Source organism: Macrotis lagotis, chromosome 1, assembly GCF_037893015.1.
Source record: "Macrotis lagotis isolate mMagLag1 chromosome 1, bilby.v1.9.chrom.fasta, whole genome shotgun sequence".
NCBI lineage: Eukaryota > Metazoa > Chordata > Mammalia > Peramelemorphia > Peramelidae > Macrotis > Macrotis lagotis.
Genome location: NC_133658.1, coordinates 377,069,619 through 377,089,450, shown reverse-complemented (window position 1 = coordinate 377,089,450; position 19,832 = coordinate 377,069,619). Strand labels below are relative to the sequence as shown.

Below are 19,832 nucleotides of genomic sequence, written 5' to 3'. Positions count from 1 at the left end.
TCACAGTTGAGGTGAAAAGTTTGGCATTGAGAAACAGGAGCTTCAGAGTCTTTTTTGACTAGTGTTTTTTAAGACTCAGTTAATAATAGGGACTGCTTCTCACACCATCCCGCACGTCTTTCATTTGGATGGATGAAGCATACTCATTTATTATATGGGGATAAAGAATGTTTTCTTAATCCCAGAACTTTGTTTCATGTGTCAAATGACTGAGTTTCCAGGGCCAAGCCAGAGTCAGTAACTCTTAGCCATAAACATTTCTCTCCAAATTTTGATCCAGTAATGGTATTGTTGCAATTAAAAAAAAAACCCCAAAACCAAACCCCAAGGTCTATTTAGCTTCCACCACTGGTAAGTACTAAGCCTGGGATTACTGGCCTCAGGAAACTGATGTTCTGGAGTCAGAGGACCTAGATTGAAATCCTGCCTCTTGTGCTTAATATCTATGTGACCTTTTTTTTTTTTTTTTTTTTTTTTTAGGTTTTTTGCAAGGCAATGGAGTTAAGTGGCTGCCTAAGGCCACACAGCTAGGTAATTGTTAAGTGTCTGAGGCCCAATTTGAACTCAGGTACTCCTGACTCCAGGGCCGGTGCACCACCTAGCCACCCCATGTGATCTTTTGACAAGTCACTTAACCTCATTTTGAGTCTTAAATTTTCTCATCTATAAAAATTATGGATTAAATGAGGTGTCTTCCAACAAGAGGTTCAGCATCCTCTGGCCTCTGAGGTTCCTCTCAGCTCTAAATCAATGATATGTCCTCCTTCCTAAAGAAGGGGGGTTTTGAGAAGGGTCTCTGGCCCCCAATTCTGCCTCCCAAAGCCCCTGAGTATCTATGACTGGGAAAATGGAAATTAGTGATACTAGACTTATGTGAAGGTGGCAATCAAGGGTTCTGGACCAACAACTCCCCTCTAGCAAAGGAACACAAAGCCCCATCCTTGAGGAGGAGGGCCTGGCACTCCATCAGACTAAGAGAGGATTTCTTTTAATAGGATTCAGGAAGTTAGTGATATGAGTGCTTTTTTTTTTTTAATACATCATCTGTGTTCCTTGTTTTTGTTTTTAAGACTATAACAAAACAAACACTACTATTTCCATGTGGTGCCAAGTTACCTATCCCAGGAGAATCTGTTAATATCTTCCAGTCTAGTACAGTTCAGTTCAATTCAATTCAACTTAAATCAACTCAACTTAGTTCAATTTATCTTTATTAAGCACCTATAATGTGTTCAACACAGTACCAGGTGCTGTAAGAAGTACAAGAGAGGTGTGAGTTCCCTGTCCTTGAAGAACTTACAGTCTTTGTGGAAGGAACAGTTAGGTAACAGAGCAAGGCTGTCTGTAATCACATGCCGAGATGAATATACAAATAGTAACACCATGGGCATTCAGAGAAAGGAAGGGGCAACACAGAGTGGACAAAGAAAGCATGGCATGTCAAGAGCACTGGATTTGGATCCCCAGAACCTGGGCTCAACTATGACTCAACCACTATAACCTGTGTGATCCTGGGCTAGTCCCAACTTTTCTGAGATTCAGTTTTTTCATCTTTAAAATGAAGAATTGGACTAGATGACTTCTGAGGTCCCTTCTAGCTCTAAATCTATGGTCCTAGTATCCTCTCACAAAATGGGATTAAAAATTGGACTTTGAAAGACTGGTAGGGTTTGACCAGGCCTGGGGGGGCGGGGCAGGACATCTCCATAGCAGCAAAAACAAAGAAGTAGAAACTGGGCAGGCCAGTCTGGGGATTAATAAAAATATGAATGGAATAGTTTTCCTAAGGGTTTGGTGAGATGTGAAAGTGGAAGGATGTAGGTAGGGTCCATGTTGTCAAATACTTTGAACAGTAGATTGAGAAGTTTGGGCTTTATCATAGAGGCAGTGAGAAACCATTATAAATCTTTGAGCAAGTAGCATAACTAGCAATGGCTTATTTCTGGTTTATATCCAGTATGAGGCATGCAAAGTAAAACCAACACTGGACTGAGACTCACACTAAGCAAAGTCAATAAAAAGTGCATGTAGAGAATATATGGTCTCTATGACCTCTGCAATTGTTCCACCTCACTACTTCCTTGTGAGAAGCCTTTGTGAGAATACTGACAGTTGGGATGAAGGTTTTCAAAACACAAGTTTATGCAAGGTAGTGGCACCATGAGATAAGGTAATATTATATTAGGGAACATAATTCTATTTCCTAAGGTATGATCCATGGAGCCCTGGAGGTCCCTGAGACTCCATCTGAGATCACAACTCTTTTCTCAATAATACTAAGACATCATTTGTCTATTAAAATATTACTTCCTTTTCAAAGTACATATCTGTGTAAGGTTGTATTTTCTTCATATACTTCCACCAAAACAATATAACAGATTAAATGCAGAAAGCAGATATGAGAATATACAACTATCTTCTATCAAAGCCAGACATTAAAGAGATTTACAAATATATATATATATGTATATATATATATATATAAAACAATGCCTCTTTTACTAAATTATTGTTGCTTTGGAAAATAATTATTTTTCATAAAAATGCTATGTGAACTTAATGGGCTTGCTATTTTTTAATGAATTAATATCTTTTAAAATTATCAATTTTAATTTCTGATATGGTAAACATCAATAGTAATCTCCCACATAAACAAAAGCTCTTTATGGATCTTAATCATTTTTTAAAAATGTAAGAGACCCCAAGTTGAAAATGTTTGAAAACCATTGGCCTAAGGAATTAATCCACAGGGTTCAACTAGTGTCCTTAGGACACTTCATTAAGAGCCCTTTCCCAGTTTCTAGCATTTAGGTTCACTACAATCTATGGGTTCCTGCATCAACAGAAAAAAAATACCTCTGCTAAGACTAATTTTACTTAATCATAGAACTGGGTCATATCACTTCTATGTTCAAATCTCTCCCCTATTAGTCAACTGAATGAAGTTTAGACTGCTTTGACTGCCATCCAAGGCCCTCTACCATCTTGGGGTTTTACCCTACTTTTCCATCTTTATTTTCATACAACAATATTTCCTTCAATGTTCTGGGTAAACTGGACAATTTGCCATCTTTCCTATTCTCTCCAGTGCACCTCTTGTATCGTCAGGCCTCTGAATTTTTTTCACACGCTCCTCCCTATTCTGTAGAATGCTGTCTTTTCCCTTGGTTGCTATCTTTCCTTTTTTAAAGCCCACTTCAAATATCTTTTCTAGCATCATAGGGTCTAGACCTGGAAGAACCTGTAGAGATCAGTTGCTTTCCTTTGTAGATGAAAGAACTGTGGTCTCACTGTGATTGCCTAAAGTTTCACCAGCTAATGTGTCAGATCTGAAATTCAACCTAGGACCTCCAACTCAAAATTCTGCTCTCTTTTCACCAGGACAAACTACTCTGATGAAATCATCTCTGAAATCATAGGTGGTAGCTTTCTCTCCCTTTAGATTTCATGTAACCCCTTTTCATTTCTCTTGGACTTAACATGAAATCATTACATGTGTCTGTGTTTCTATAATCTCAATGATAGAAGCCATGTTTCATTTAATCCATTTATCTCCCCGGTACTCAATATATGCTCTGTAAATAATAGGCACTTAACGTTTATTGAGCTAAATTAAATTAAAATAAGATCATCTGCCAAGGTGTTGGGAAATGGCCTTTACAATTTAAGTTGGAGCTTTTGGAAGCTTGGGAGTTTTCTTCTCTCTCCTCCAGTCCTGAACATGGACACTTCAAAAATTCCCTTCCAGTACTTGAACAGGGATCAAGGGGAGATAATGCTACCCACTGTCTGCTTATACATCCTTGCTCACTTTGGGCTAGTCTTAGAGTCCATGCCAGTGGCATCTTTCAGCACAGTCTGTAGGCATCCTTGACTGGTGAGAATGATTTAGGTCTCTTGCCCATAAATTTATCCCCAGCCTCAAACCATGAACTAACAGTTACTGAACCTCCCATTCCAGAATCAGAAGGAAAAAAAAAACCCCAAACCCAAAGGTCTGTCAGATTTTGGCTACCATCTAACCTTCCAATTTTCTCTTTGATTCACCATCACTTTCAGTATACTCCCACCACAAACTTACTCCACATTATCTTCCCTACCCTTTGGCTCTGTAGGGTCTTGTAGCATTCACTCTAGTCCCACTGTCTGCATGTCTCTAAAGTGGGCAGAAGAAATCTCAAAAGACCATGGGACAGGCTCCTTGTGCTCCAGGGATATTTCATCTGCTCTGGGCATGAGCTTTCTTTCCTAACAGTTAGGCATAATTCTCAATCCCCTAGTCTTGGAGTCAGGCAATCAGTTTTCTCCTGATTTTTTTTTTTTTTTTGCCAAAGTCCTCTGAACAGGGAGAAGAGTCTTAGCCTCAGAAAACAAACCAATTCAGACACTCCAAGGTAGGGTAAGACCAAAATTAATAAGAAAAGCACACTATAGAATAATATTAAGTCACAGTATTCATCAGAGAGTGTGATGGCCCCTCTGTAACCCAACCATTTATTTAAAATGACATCAGAATATGACAGTCCATTAATTAAAAACAAAAACAAACACAAGTTCATACGGGTCAGTGGCACCATTATATAATTTTTTATAAAGCATCTTTTTAAATTTCCTTCTTTATATTAAAACTAGTTACTGAGACAGAGAAATAGCCTTTAAACATGGCCTGGTTCAGGATCTTCTGGGACCTGGACTAATTCCTTAATCCCAAAGTTATCTGGCACCTCTTGTTAACCTTCTCAGAGGGTCTATGTCATGGCTGTTTTAGCCAAACTAAAAACATAAGAGTTTCCCAGGGGTACCTAAGTAGTTTAGGTAGTTTCTTAGACCTATGATGGAAAAATTTTGACACAGATATGATGAAGTGAAGGGAAGGTTGTGTGTGTGTGTGTGTTTTAAAAAAAAAGGGGACGTGTCTAAGGTCATTGCTTTTTCTGGTTGTTCTGTCGGCTAGCAAAGGAGGAAAGCTCCTGAGTTCCAACTAGTCCTGTGATTATGAACAGATTATTGCCCCTCTCTGACCCTCAGTTTCTCTATTGGTAAAATGAGGGGGCTGAATAAAAGTTATGAAATTCTATAATTCTATGGTATTTTTGCACCATAGCAAATATGTAGGCTGCCTATTCTAATATATGAAACATAGGAGACAAAGAGCTCCCTGGGGAAATAGGGACAGAGCAATACTTAGCTAGTCTTCAGGAAGATGCTCTAAGGCCCCATGATCCACAGTTTTTCCTATCTTTTTTTAATTTAAATCTGTAGTGGTTACTAAGTGCAGTGCCTGGCAAATAGTAAGCATTTAATAAATGCTTGTTGATTGACATTGCAGAGCTGTCCAACAGGCTTCTGGCTTGAAATAGTGATTGTATGGGAGAGCTTAGCTCTACACATGATGAGAAAGAGATCTCAAGCCCCATGGGGTCTAGAGTTTAGGTGAGGAGATGAGGCAAATGACTGGGGCCAGGTCAGAATACAATGTTATAGAAAGGCTGAGAGCAGGAAAAAAACTCAGGAGGATATCAAGGTCAAAGGCAAGAATACTGACCAGTTTTAGCCTGGTTTTCTTGGGATCTAGGAAGTTCTAAGGAAGGAGGGAAGGAAGCAAACAAAGAAGAAGGAAGGGAAAGAGTTTTTCCTTTCTATTTTTCCTCTATGGTTCTCACTTAGGGCTTCAGTACTGCCTGGATCTCCACTGAGACTACTGTTTAAGCATATAATCTTTTCCCTATTTCTTGGGCAGGCTATGACTTCTTTATTATCCTTTTAAAATTTTTTATTAGTCATTTTCTTAAAATTTAAAAAAAAACAACAACACAAAAACCTCCGTAAAAATAACTCACTATATGATACATATACCCAAATGGTGTGATACTTTATATAATAAAAGATGAAAATAGTCACTTTCCATAATAAAAATAAGTTCTATTTTTTGTTTATTTTACAATATACTTAATATTTCTCTTCTTCTTTTTCTTCTTTTTCTTTCTCTTCACTCAAAGTCACAAGGTCCCATGTTTGACATCCCCACTGAGCTGATGTCTGACAGTGCCTGCCTCCTCAAAGTGGTGGAGATTTGGGGAGAACGAGCTTAGGAGCATTTGTGACACCCACATTCCACATGTCTCTCCAGCTCCTCCACGAATGAGGAACCATCTGTGCACTGGAAGACGTATTTCCGCCGCTTGCTGCGTATGGGAACACAACATTGATTGCCGCAGCTCCCACGACATTCCATCAGGGGCACTTTGGAAGCTGTGGCACATGATGCATAACCCTGCTGCCGGCGGATCACCTCTCGCACCACCTCCCCCTGACATGGGCTCTCTGTGGGGACAAAGGAGGCAGGCACAAGCTTGGTTAGGGTGCCCAGATGGGCATGATGATAATTTTGAAATGACACTCTGAAACTTGGCATATTCCTTCCCATAGACAGGTGGCATGCTTAGGGGTGGTAATTACCATTTGTGGACAGTGCACATCTGTCTCTTCTGCCTCATCTTTCAATAAAGCTACCTGCCAATAAGCAACCCATGCCTCCTAAGCTTTTAAGATAAGCTGACAGTCAAAGGTAAGATGGAATCAGTAGCAAGAGGGAAAGAATTAGGGAGAGCATCTATGATCATGAAACTCAAGTTCCATTAAAAGTGTTAGAAATAATTTCCCCCCCTTTTCTGAATAATTTTCATTTTTACTCTTATTTTTACTCTTATTTTTATCATATTTAATCTTATTCTCATATTATTCCCACTGGCAAGAATAAAGAAGAAAAAAATATCAAGAGAAAACTATTACATCAACCTAGTATGGAATCCCCAAATCCTCCCCCAAGTTGGGAGAGGAGAGATTAATTTTTTAAGAGTATAATTTTATCTTATTTACACAAATAATCTGTGATTTCCTGGGACATTCCTTGGATGTAGGAATTCCCTTCACCAATGTAGACTGCCTAGGAAACATATAAGCTAGGTAATCTAAAAAATCTCATTAAGTGTCAGAGAAAAGATTTGAACCCAGGTCTTCTTGACTCCAATCTTAGCAACCCTATTTCCTATGCTATATTCCTCTGCTTTGTACAAAGAATGGATAGTAAATAGGACTCTGGTTCTGCTCTTAGCACGGGGAGGCTGTCTGAAGGAAAATGGTGACCTGGTCCTCTGGAAGCAATCAGAGTTTCTGGGAGGCAATCTATCTTGAAATAAGAGAGGCCAATTTTAGAGAGGTTATCTCTAAATTAATTCCATAATGTGGACACTAACCAAAAGAAACCATTTACTGTTAATGAGAACATGCTATTCCGATGCTTCATCATGAATTGGAAGTGGCCCATGGCCCTCAAAGATCAAGTGAAGCATATAATAAGCCTTCGCATGGACCACACAGAAAGGCTCCAAATATGGACCAGTCTAGTTAACTTCCGAGAGGCACCACTGAGAAGTCTGACACATAATAGTCTGTCTTGAAAACTATCTTCTGACAGAGATGTCTTCTGGTCTGCTTTGGTGGAAGGAACACACAAGGATGAAATCACGAGAGAGAGAGAGAGAGAGAGAAAGAAAGAGAGAGAGAGAGAGAGAGAGAGAGAGAGAGAGAGAGAGAGAGAGAGAGAGAGAGAGAGAGAGAGAGAGAGAGAAGAGAGAAGGAGGGAGGGAGCCCGATCAACGATCAACTGTCGAATTCTGACAGTTGGGATTGGATCCAGAGATGCTTATAGGCTGGTTCCTTGGGGAAGGTGTCTCACAAGATAAAATTCATAAAATTCATCCTTACTCTGTAAATTTTCTTTAATAATTGTCTTATTCAGCTACTTTTTTGGTTTTGTTTATTTATTTATTTATTTACAACTTTTCTTTGTTGTGAATTGTTTTTGTTTGTGGTTTGTTTATTTTTTGCTTGTAAATTTTAATGACTCAGAGGATTTTTTGTATTATCTATGTATCTAAAGTACAAATTAGGAATGTGTTAAATGTTTCTTGAAGGAACTCTTAAGCTGATGTTTTATCTTTTCCAGAAGACCCAATACCCAAATCTTTCCAGTGCTCCCCTGGACAGTGAAATCCTAGATCCTGAGGGGCTTACATAGCCCTCCAACTCTTAAAACAAGTTCCAAGGAATAGAAACACAAAATGGAGGCCCATTATTTGGGGAATGGTCAGACCAATTTAGGACCTAAATGTAATGGACTATTACTGTGCTGCAAAAACTGATGGACAGAAGAATGGGAAGACAACCCTGATACAAAGTGAAGTGAGCAGCACCAGCAAAGCAATATGTACATCAACAGTAACAAAGTCAATGGAAAGAACACCACCAACAAAAACTGAAACTGAATGCTAAGGCTAAGACTGACCACAAAGAAAAGATGAGGAGATGCTTCTTCCCAATTCTTTGCAGAAGTTGGAAGATCATGGTTGTGAAATATTGTATATAAATCAGATGTTTCTGATTAAATTTTTTTCCCTTTCTTTCCCCTATTTTAATGAGAACATGCTGTTCCTAGGATGCCCCACTCCAGATCCCAGGAGCTCAAGGATGGCCCACCTCGTTCACAGCGCTCCCCGCTGAAGCCAGGCTCACACTCGCAGTAGGGCTGCCCCCTCTCAGAGATGTGGCACTGCCCATGGTAGCATTTGAAGTCCCGGCAGAGGCTGACTGAGTCATTCTTCTGGTCGCAAGAGGCTCCCATGTAACCCTCGGCACACTTGCATGTGTATGTAGAGCCTGAAGCCAAACACTTTCCATGAACACACCTGAGAAGGGGGGGGGTTGGGAAGGAGAGAACACAGGTTCAAGTTTAGCAGCACCAGTGGTGGCCCTTCTTAGGTTGAGTGACTCAGAAGGCCTTACTCAGTGCAAACTGTTAGATTGGGCCCAGTCCTTGGGACAAGGACAGGCCTTAAGCCCAATAAAGCACAATCAAGTTTCTTAAATAGATAACTGTTTTGGGGTTAAATGAAATTCTTATATACTAGAATTTGGGAGTAAGCACAATCTGGGTGTCTTAACTCCTTCAGAGTTATAGATGAGTATGTATGTTTCTTATTTTTTAAAACAAAATAAGATTAGTGAGCTTTAATACTGAACAACATGCATATAACTATTCACATTTAAATAAATTTATGTCAATGTATAAAATTTCTTAACAATTTTTCAGTATCCTCTCAAATCCCTATCAGGATTCTCTGTTCATTCATTCTTCTCTGCACTATCCCCTCACATGCTCAATAGTGTATATCCTAATCTTCTAGTTTTCTTTTCATTTTGTTTTATTTCATAAAGATTCCAGATTTCTTTGTATTCCTCATACTTGTAAGTCTCAATGGAACAACAATTAATGTATCAATCTTGATCAAATTAATCTCCTGCCACCATCACTCAACAGGCAATAAGTGCCAGAACTATATGAATAAGCACAGGTATTTTTGGCTCTTGTAGGTTTTTGTAGTTACATATAATGCTATGAAAATCTTTGAATGGATCTCTGTCTCTGTCTCTGAGTATATTTTCAATAATGGAATTAATGGGCCAAAGGGTAACTTTTTTTGCTAACTTTTTTTTTTGGCTGCATTGGGGTTGCTTAGGAACTTTTTCTTTGTATTCCCAGATTGCAGTCCAAAAAGATTTTACAAGTCTGGAATTCTGCCAGCAATGTTTCTCCTCATCTCTCCATTATCCTACTACCATTCTAATTACTTTTCATTTTTATTTTTATGAATTTGACAGGTGTGAAGTGGTAGTTCAAAGTCATTTTAATTTGTATCTTATTAGTGAAGACGTGAGTTTTTTTCTTAAAGAATTAGTAACATTTTGTTTCCTCTTTTGAAAATTATTTGTCCTTTGACATTTATATATAGTGAACTTTGTTCATTTTTAACAATTCATTACATATTTAAAATGTCAAATTTTTATCTGCCATATTTGCCAAAAATATCTCCCCCAATCTGTTATTTTTCTTTTAAATATATTGATTTTAGTTGTATACTATTTCTTAATTTTAATGATCAGAAAAAACCATTTCCCTTACTGAAGATAAGTATACTTTTAACAATTTTTTCATCTTTTTATACTTCTTTCATCATCCAGCAGTAATTCATTCAGATATTAAAAAAATATAAGCTACAACTCTAAATCCATTTTTCACCAAATTATTACCTATTTTTTCCAACATATCAAATAATGATTCTTTTCTAAGATTTTATTTCCTAGAGGCTTATCAAACACTAATCTCTTATACATATTTGGTTAGATATCTGAAGTACCTATTCTACTGATCTAGTTCTCTATTGCCTGTTCTATATATTGCATAGTTCTGATAAACTCTTTGTAATATGCATTATAACCTGGGAGTGCAATATGCTTTTCACTATTTCCCAATGACTCTGACCCCCTGCCTTCCTTTCTCTTGGTACATTCCTTAAGATTTCTGGGTGTGTGTTGTTTTATCATATAATGGGAAATAACGATTTTTTCCCTAGTTTGATATTTAATTGGTATTGTATTAAACACATAGACTAGTTTGGAGAGATTGTCATTTTTACTATATTAATCTTACTCATCTATAAACATTGAATGCCTCACCAATTATTTAAGTCTTCCTTTATTTCAATCACTATTTTCCAAGTTTTCCTGATGTAGGTCATGTCTATTTCTAGGTAGAATAATTCTCAACTAGTTTTTTTGTTGTTATTGTCCATGGGTTTCTTTTTTATGTTTTCTTAGTCTTTATTGCTAGTAAATGAGAAAAGAAATGATTTTGTTAATCTCACCCACTAGATCTATGATCCTAGCTTCTCTATTTTTTTTTTGTTGAAGTAGTTGAATTTTATAGCTATACTATCATGATATCTGTAAACAGTATTTCAACCCCTTACATTTGATCTCTTCCAGTGTTATTACCTCTAATATCTTTTTCTTGTCTTATTGAAATTATGAGAATTTCTAGTATATCAAATTAAGAACAGTGGAAGTAGATGTCATATACATTCATATATATATGTACATATATACACACATGCATATGTATACTAAAGGGAATGCTCCTAATATTTGTCCATGTTGGCTTTTGGTTTAAAATAAAATGTTTTATGGAGTCAAGGAAAAATCCTAAAATTCTATTACTTCCTAGTGTTTTTATCATAAATAAATGGATTTTTCATTTTTTACATATGTTCACATATATAATCCTATTTTTAAAAAAAGTTTTTTGTTACCATCTGCATTTTGTACTGAACTAGTTTGTTACTCTTAATCTTGAACTAGTCTTACATACCTGATATAAAATTCTCATGGTCATAAAAAATTTCTATTTTTCTTATTTTTAAATAATATTATTTTTAAATTTTTCTTTTTGGGATTGGATCTATCTTATTTTTAAGTAATGCTAGAGAAGAGACCTCTTCTGCAGTCATTTGCAGAGTCAGTTTAAAAGTCACATAAGGTGCCTGGTATATAATCAGTTTCAAACTCAGATCTGGATTCTTCATTTTGACCAACTCTATTAATTCACTGGAACTGATTCTGAACACTTCTGGCTATTTCATCACTAAAATGACTCTTTGTGTTTAAGTGTAAACACATGTGCTTCTCTATTTATATAGATATCTATGTATCTATCTGAAAGAATGGGCCATAGAAAGACATAACACTCATCTGGACAGATAACTTTTGAGTTTGTTCATTAAAGAATCAATGTCACTACTTAGTCATAATTTATACTTTGGGCAAGTTTTTCCTGAATTCTAACCTTAGTACCTTCTTCTATCAAAGAGCATCTTCTCTTTCTTTCTCTCTCTCTCTCTTTCTCTCTCTCTCTCTCTCTCTCTCTCTCTCTCTCTCTCTCTCTCTCTCTCTCTCTCTCTCTCATTTTCTCTTTCTCCCTTCCCCTTTGTCACCTAAGAGCTCTGAAGAGGGGGAAAGGGTGGGGATCAAGATCAGGCAAGGGAGAGAGAGGTTAAACTCTGAGTCCAAAGGAGAGTGTGCCAAGGTCAGTGTCCCTGGTCTCCAAGAGACTCACCTGTGGCCGAGACAGGAATCTCCAGCTTCTTGATCACACAATGGCCCTGTCCAACCTGTGTGACACTCACAGACCACACTACCCTTCTCCACAGAGCGGCATAAGCCATGTTTACAGATGGTACACGACTTGCAGCCAGGGAAAACGCCTGGGGACTGTTGGGGCAGGGTCTTGAAATCCTGGAGCTCGTTGTTGATGCGGACATCATGGATGCAACCATGGAACCCACCCAGGGTTCGGTCTGTGCCCTGGCGCAAGGCTGAGAGGCCTGTACTGGTGGGTATTCCTAGAGAGATAGTAGATATAGATCCATTATACCTGACCTGAGCCCCCTCAGTTCCAAGGCATAGGTAATAGGAATAGAGTGGAGAGAGCACCAATTGGATTCAGGAGGACCTGAGTTCAAATCCAGCCTCAGATACTTAACACCTACTAGCTATGTGACCGTGGTATGTCACTTAAGCCTCACGGTCATCTCCATATGGCTCATATCTGACCACTGGACCCAGATGACTCTGGAGGAGAAAGTGAGACTGGTGACTTAACACAGCACCCCCTCACTCAGATCCAACTCACGTGCTTGTCACAGTATCACCTCCCTGATGTCGTGGTCTTCTTTGAGAATGAAGGACAAATAGTATGAACAACAATAATAGGAACTGAACCTAGAATTTCATTGTTAAAGGAAAATTCCAGATTAAGAAATTACTCTTAGCACTTTGCATATTTTCTCTGTAATTTACAGTCTTAGGAAGTCATCAAAAACACTGAAAGAATAAATGAGTTTGATGCTGAGTAAAGGAAGCAGAACAAAAACATTGTAAGCTGATCAACCTTGATGGAAGCAGCTGCTCTCAGCAGTTCAGAGAGCTAGGACAACCCTAGGAGATATGCTATGGACAATATTATCTCCATCCAGAGGAAGAAAACAAAAAACAAAACAAAAGGAACAAACCCTACAGAATCTGAATAAACATTATATTCACTTTTTAAAAATTCCTCTTTATGTGTTTCTTTCCTATCTCATGGTTCCCCCCCAATCCTAATTCCTACTACTGAAAATGATTAATCTGTAAACATGTTAAACACAAATGTTTATGTACAATATTCACCTGATTGTTTACTGCCTAGGAGAGTGGAATAGGAGGGGAGGTGGAGGAAAATTATGTTAACTTAAAAATATGCATTTGCAAATGTTTGAATGTTGAAAAACTTTCATAACATGTAACTGAAAAAATAAGATAAAATAACAATTGAAAAAAAATGAGTTTTCATATAGCCAATATAGGTCTGAGGCAGGCCTGGAACCCAGGTCTTCTTGGCTTGGGTTTCTTCTCTCCCAGAGTAATACTGCAGAGAAAAGGTCCTGTTCTACCCAATTGCAAATGTGAGTAATGTGGCTGCTTTTTTCTGCCTTTGTATCTCCTAAAGTCTTTTAGCATATACTCTTTGCATATTCTCAAAAGTGAGTACAAAGGTAGGTGAGAGAGGCATTGTTATCCTCATTTTATAGTTAAGTAATCTAAGGTTTGGAGAGTTTAGAAGATTTAGGAAACCTTTATTAGACCTGAGATTAGATGTATGACTAGAACTTGTATCCCCTGACTTCCCCTTTCTGCTACACTATGAGTCCTTTGCAGTCAGAATATAAAGGATTGATTAAGAGGAGAAAATCGAAACTGAACTTGGCATTTTTCCAATTAGCAAAATCCAAGTTGAAAAATCTTAATCTGACATTGTTTCTAAGTCTGAAAATTTACTAGCTACCAGGGTGAAAACAAGATGCTTTTTTCTTCTATTTCCCCTTCAGGCCAACTCCTGCTGGGTTCAGCTATTACCTCTTTATGGAAACGGAAGCTATCTGGTCTTGTGTCATTGATTCTGAAAATTGCTGAAATCATAAGATAAGATCTGGGGGGAGGAAGCAGCTATGCCTCTTCAAAGGGCAATGGGAAAACATAAGTCTGTAGTAAGTCTGAGGGACACCTGGTGGCAAATTTGAGGGAAACTTGGGCATAATCTCTTAAAATTCCTTAAGGACAGAGACTGTTTTGTTTAAACTTTCCTTCTCCTCCTTGGTAATAGTTTTCCTGTTCCAGAAAAAAACTCATCTTGAGGTCCTCTCCTGGACCACAAAATTCAGGAAAAGCCTTAGCCATATTTCACTTGACTCTAGATTCTCTAATATCTCTTCTTTCTGGCCAATGGCCTTGCCTCCTTTCCTCCCTCCATGTTCCCTCCCCACAAAATGTCTGCTTTTTGTACTTGTATTCTTATTGCTTAGTGGATAGAAAGGGGTTAACCATTCAATTAGTCAATCAATAAGCATTTATTAAATATCTATTTTGTGTCAATGAAGATTGGAGGGATTTGTGTGTATGACAGTGTGTATATATTTATGTGTGTATATCCATCATACATGCACATATACACACACACATGGTAATTAGTATGATGGATAGGGTACTGGACTCATCTTTTTGACCTCAGACATGTACTAGCTTGTGACCCTGGCAAGTCACTTAACTCTGTTTGCCTCAATGTCATTATAAAATGAGCTAGAAAAGGAAAAGCCAAACCACACCAGTATCTGTGCTGAGAAAACCACTAAATAGGGCCAAGAAGAATTGGAGATGACCAAAAGGACTGAGCAACAAAAACATAGACACATACACCCCTCCCCCAGATATATACATACACACATATATAGATATGTATATGTATAATCCATATATATCCCATATACTCATAATGAAACAATTCCTACTTGTAAGGGTTTTACATTAATATCTGTATTGTAATGGATTGCATTAAAATCAGGTGACAATCTATGGTGCTTGTTTCTTTGCCAATAGAGAAGAAAGAACAGAAGGGGTTAAGGCACTGTGCCTTCTGTCTAGTGACTTGGCTTTCTGGGAAAGGGTTGCCTTGATGTAGAGGACTTCCCCTTGTGGTTGGGAGTGAGGAGTTGGGAGAAAGTACTGCTAGCTGAGGGAAGGTGGTTTCAGTGACAACCTGAGTTTGGGACAAGAGTTAGAGAGCTTCTTACCTCCAATGTAGAGGGGAGTGTTGGTGCCAACTGTTGGCTGTTTCTGGAGTTTGCCCAAACTCTTGGGGGCTCCTTTGTCCACCACCAGGTTCAAGGTCTGGTTTAACATCACAAGCTCCACACTGTGAAACTGCCCATCGTTCACAGTCTCCACACTGGGAAGAGATGAGAGAGAATAAAAATAAAAAAGAGATACTTAGGAGGAAGCAGCTAAGACATGCTACCATAGGGTAGCAAAAAACCAGGAACTCAGAAGTCAGGCCAGTGTTCTTTTCCTATTATCCATTCTCCCCACGCCCTTAACAAATAATGTTCTTATATTGATAGAATACATTCATTGACAAGTCTACTATTGGATACAAAAAAAGTTGTGCTCAACTCTTTTTTTGGCATTTGTTTGTGTAACATAAAGTTCTTGAGGGCAATGACATTTACCTTTGCCTTTGTAGTCCTTCCCACTCCTTTCCTAGGGTGGGCCCAGGAAACACCCCATAATTTGTCTCATGTGGGATGTGAGTTTAGATCCCTGGACTTCAAATCCAGGGTTCTTTCTGGTATCTACCCAGATAGAAAATCTGTTCAGGTATCTCAGGCTTTTTGTAGGGTAGAGGAACAACCTCTAAAACTGGGCAAGGGGGTTGACTTGTGGAGGGGAAGAGGGAGCCAGGTTTTAGGTGGAGTTTGGATTTCTGACTCCAAAGTTACAAATTGGTCATTAGCTCAAATAATTCAAAGGGTGAACATCTCTGGGGCCAAACTTCTGAAGCACTTGACTCAAACAAGGTAGTACCAGGAAAACAAATTGGAAAGTAATCATCAGGCTCCAGTGCCAAGAAAAGGAAGTTCCACTTTTTCCTAGCAGATACTAATCTTTTATATTTGTTTTGTGTGCTCAGCCTTTTCAAAACACAATTATATTTATTATCTCACTAGATCCTCCCCCAAACATTGTAAGGTAGGTAGACAGGTATTACAGGATTTCCATTTACAGATAAAAATAAATGAAACACAGCCTATGTAAATGGTTTCCCTAGGCTTGAACAATGAGATGGACAGATCTTCTCCCTGCTGGCTTTGTGCTCTTGTTCCTACAGTGAAATTCAGGTTTATCTTGATCCAAATAAAATTTTCTCTGGAAATTTCACCATGTCTCCACTGCCTTCTCACCTTGGAACTTCTTTCATAAACTACTGTCGCTCACCCTGTAACAATCATCCTCCCTGGCAGGGGAGAACCTTGGGACACCTATTCCTTCAGCAGCTCCACTTTTGTGTATTGTCTTCTAAGTTCCTTAAAGACTGGGTCTGTCATTCTTTTTGCTTGGTCTTGTAACCTCAGCATTATCATAGTGCTTGGAACAAGTAAATACTAATTAAATGTTTGCTGCCTTGCCTTTTCCAATGTACAAGTTACATTTCTAAATCTTTGCAACTGGACGATTGGAAAATAGCCTTGGGACAAATGGAAAGAGCGGTGTCAACTCATTATCCTTACCTTTCCTAAGAGAGGGATATGGTTTAAAACTTTTCCATAGGAGGTCTTAATAAATGCACAATGAATTGAATTGAGTTTGAGATAGTTTAGTTGTAGTCTCTCCCCTAAGAGGTGCAGTGGATGCTCTGAGATTGGTTCTATGACACTTGTGATCAGCCTTACCTAACTCAGACTAAGACTTCTCTGGCAAGACATTATTTAATTCTCATTAAGAAAATCCTTTAGGGGGCAATTAGGTGGTGCAGTGGAGAGAACACCAGTCCTGGAGTTGGGAGGACCTGAGTTCAAATCCCAGCCTCAGACACTACTTAGCTGTGTGACCTTGGGCAAGTCACTTAACCCCACTGCCTTGCAAAAAACAAATAAGCAAACAAACAAAAAAAGAAAGTCCTTTGATGAAAAATAGACCCCCCCAATCTTCAAATCTGCTGTTATTATTGTTATTATTATTGTTAAGATCTTATTTCAGAAGAGACTAAGTAACAGAAAACAGGAAAATAAGAGGGAAAGGGGGTGACAAGATCCTGGGAAAATGTTGGAGGAGTAGTGGAAGAGGGGAATGAACATTAATCCCTTATCTTAAATATTTATGTGAACATTCACATATATTCATAAACACTCTCTTTCCTGCTGAGCATATATACAAATACACAAAAAAACCATGTTTTGATCCATGTATACAGAGAGACAGACACTCTTACATAAAAAGACACCACCACAGAAACAGAGTGGCAAAGATTGCTTTAGGAAGTAGTACATTCCTCATTGTTTTGTAATGTTTGAGCAGAGGCTAGATAACCATAGAATTGGGGATGTTTCTGAAGAGACTAGTCTTTCCAAATCTATAATCTTAAAATTCTCTGGGTAACAGATATCCTTATTCATATATATATATATATATATATATATATATATATATATGCACATTAAAAACTAAACACTTATCCAACTCTCATTTCAAGACACATTTTACAATGTCCTTTCCCCTTCCTTGCTTCTTTCCTGAGACCCAGAGCACTGCAGTTTTGGCAGACGCCTATGCTTGGAGACAGTGGCTTGGCAGGAAATGAAGGATGGAAGTGGAGTGAGCATGCTGCTGCCCCTTCCCCCCCCACTAATATAGTCTCTGTGTGTGATCTGTTCTTCCCCTGATGACTCCTTCCAGTTCCATTTCCCCTTATCCTCAGGTCCCTTCAGGGACCCCTTCAGGGGCTCCTTAACCTGATGCCTACTAAGTGTGGGAGCTCAGTACAGGTGATCTCCACCCTATGAGAAATGCTTTCCTCTCTCCAGACTCAGGTCCTTACAATGTGTTTAGCTGACCTAAGATGAAATTGTATGCATCCTTGGGGTCCCCACTGTAAACTGTAAACACAACAAATAAATCATGCTTTCATACATTTGAGACAATAACCATTTGAGATAGCCAAGGGGATCAGTACCCCATTTTATAAATGAGTAACTAAGGCTCAAAGAGGCTAAACAATTTATATATATATATATATATATATATATATATATATATATATATATATATATAGCTTGCAAATGTTACAGAAGAGTATTAGATTTAAAACTAAAGATCCTTAAGTTATCTAGTCAGACCCCCTCATTTTATAGTTGAGGAACTTGAGGTCTAGACAAGTGAAATGACTGGTCTAAAAGGAGCAGTATAGGGGCAACTTCCTTATGCAGCATAATGACATCCTTCCCTCTTCCATACTGAGAAAAGATACAGGAATGCCTGGCACTGCGGATAGGCCTGAGAACTGGGCAGGTGCCCTGACCTGGTCAGGTTCTAGCTCTTGTGTGGCAGATCATCATGAATGTATGGTAATAGGTGCTTAAGGTAGCCAATTTGTTTTTAGGTAATATGTTAATAGGAGACTTCTGTAGGCACTGTCTTATCTGAAAGAAGTGATTTCACACTGGGAATTCTGGAAGGCATTTTGGTTGAATGGGGTAGGCATTTTGGTGGCAGGTGGAGATTTTTAATGCCATTCAAAACTATACCTATCAGGGCAGCTAGGTGTCGTAGTGGATAAAGCACCAGCCTTGGAGTCAGGAGTACCTGGGTTCAAATCCAGTCTCAGACACTTAATAATTACCTAGCTGTGTGGCCTTGGGCAAGCCGCTTAACCCCATTTGCAAAAAAACCCAAAACAAAACCATACCTATCTCAGTCACAATGAGGCTCCGCCTAGCAGCACTTGTGAACTAGATACCCTTTGGAGAGGTAGTGAGATCCTCATTACTTTAAGCATTTAAATGCAGACTGATAATCACTAGTCAGGGATGTGGTAGACTTCAATGTAGATAGTATTGTTGTAGTGGATAGGAAATTTGATTAGATGAGCTCTAGATTACCTTTTAATGCAACACTGAGCTGCCAAGATGGTAAGATTTTATGATTCTTTGATTCTGTAATTCTGGATTTATTATTCCATAAGTGTGAGTGACTGAGCATGGACAAAGAATGTGGACTGGGGCAAGCCCAGAAGTCCCTTCCTCTTCCCCCATTCCTTCTTCAATTCTCCCCTACCTATCACCTCCTTGTCTTGTTAGCTCTGGCTCTGGGTACTTTAAGTTCCCACCACTAGGTGGTAATAGAGATTCACTAAGGAGGAGGATTTTGTTGCCTGAGGTAAAGATGATTAATAACTTCCTATAAACTCAGCGGGGAGTTTGGTGGTAGTGTGAAAAACCTGCATTATCAGGACCACGACCAGCTCCTTTTACCCCATCTAGACATGGGTTTCTACACCTTGTTTCAGAAGATCTGGGAAAGGAATTTCCTGAGTAGTTCATGAATAAAGCTAATCATCTCCTAGCTTGGGGAACATGAGATGGGTAGAGCAGTGTTTGGGGGAATGCTCACCTCTTTATCCCAGGTGTTCAGAAAGATAAGCTGTCCCTTGTCTTGGTCCCTCACCACCCCTGAATAAGGGAGCCCAACAGGTTAAAAGAGGTCACAAGTGTGAAATCAGGCTATGCTGCATAAGACCATCCTTCTAGAGTTGAGAGGGACCTAAATCCAACCCTCTCATTTTACAGATAAGGAAACTGAGACCCAGAAAGGTTAAGTGAATTACCTAAGGTCATATAGGCAGTAAGCATCAAAGGTAGGATTTGAACATCCACCTTCTGACTCCATAGCTAGAACTCTTTTCACTTGTTCCACCTGTCCCCGGGAAGATTATTACCATTAGTATACTGCCTCTCAGTTCCAATTTCATCTCTCTTAAAGGAAATGGTGGTGGTCCTAGGGAGCCTGCCCAG

General features: G+C 38.7%; 1 protein-coding gene across 1 annotated transcript in view; it reads right to left on the bottom strand.

The window, feature by feature from the left end:
* Positions 1 to 1,179: 1,179 nt before the first annotated feature.
* SLIT3 (slit guidance ligand 3) overlaps positions 1,180 to 19,832 on the bottom strand; it is an 805,773-nt gene continuing 787,120 nt past the window's right edge. Inside the window, exons 33-36 of the mRNA XM_074204955.1 lie at positions 15,060 to 15,214; positions 12,011 to 12,296; positions 8,539 to 8,747; positions 1,180 to 6,324 (exon numbers count right to left, since the gene is read on the bottom strand). Of these exons, the coding sequence (XP_074061056.1) occupies positions 6,089 to 6,324; positions 8,539 to 8,747; positions 12,011 to 12,296; positions 15,060 to 15,214 (886 nt within the window). The 3' untranslated portion in view covers positions 1,180 to 6,088. The remainder of the gene's footprint in view (positions 6,325 to 8,538; positions 8,748 to 12,010; positions 12,297 to 15,059; positions 15,215 to 19,832) is intronic.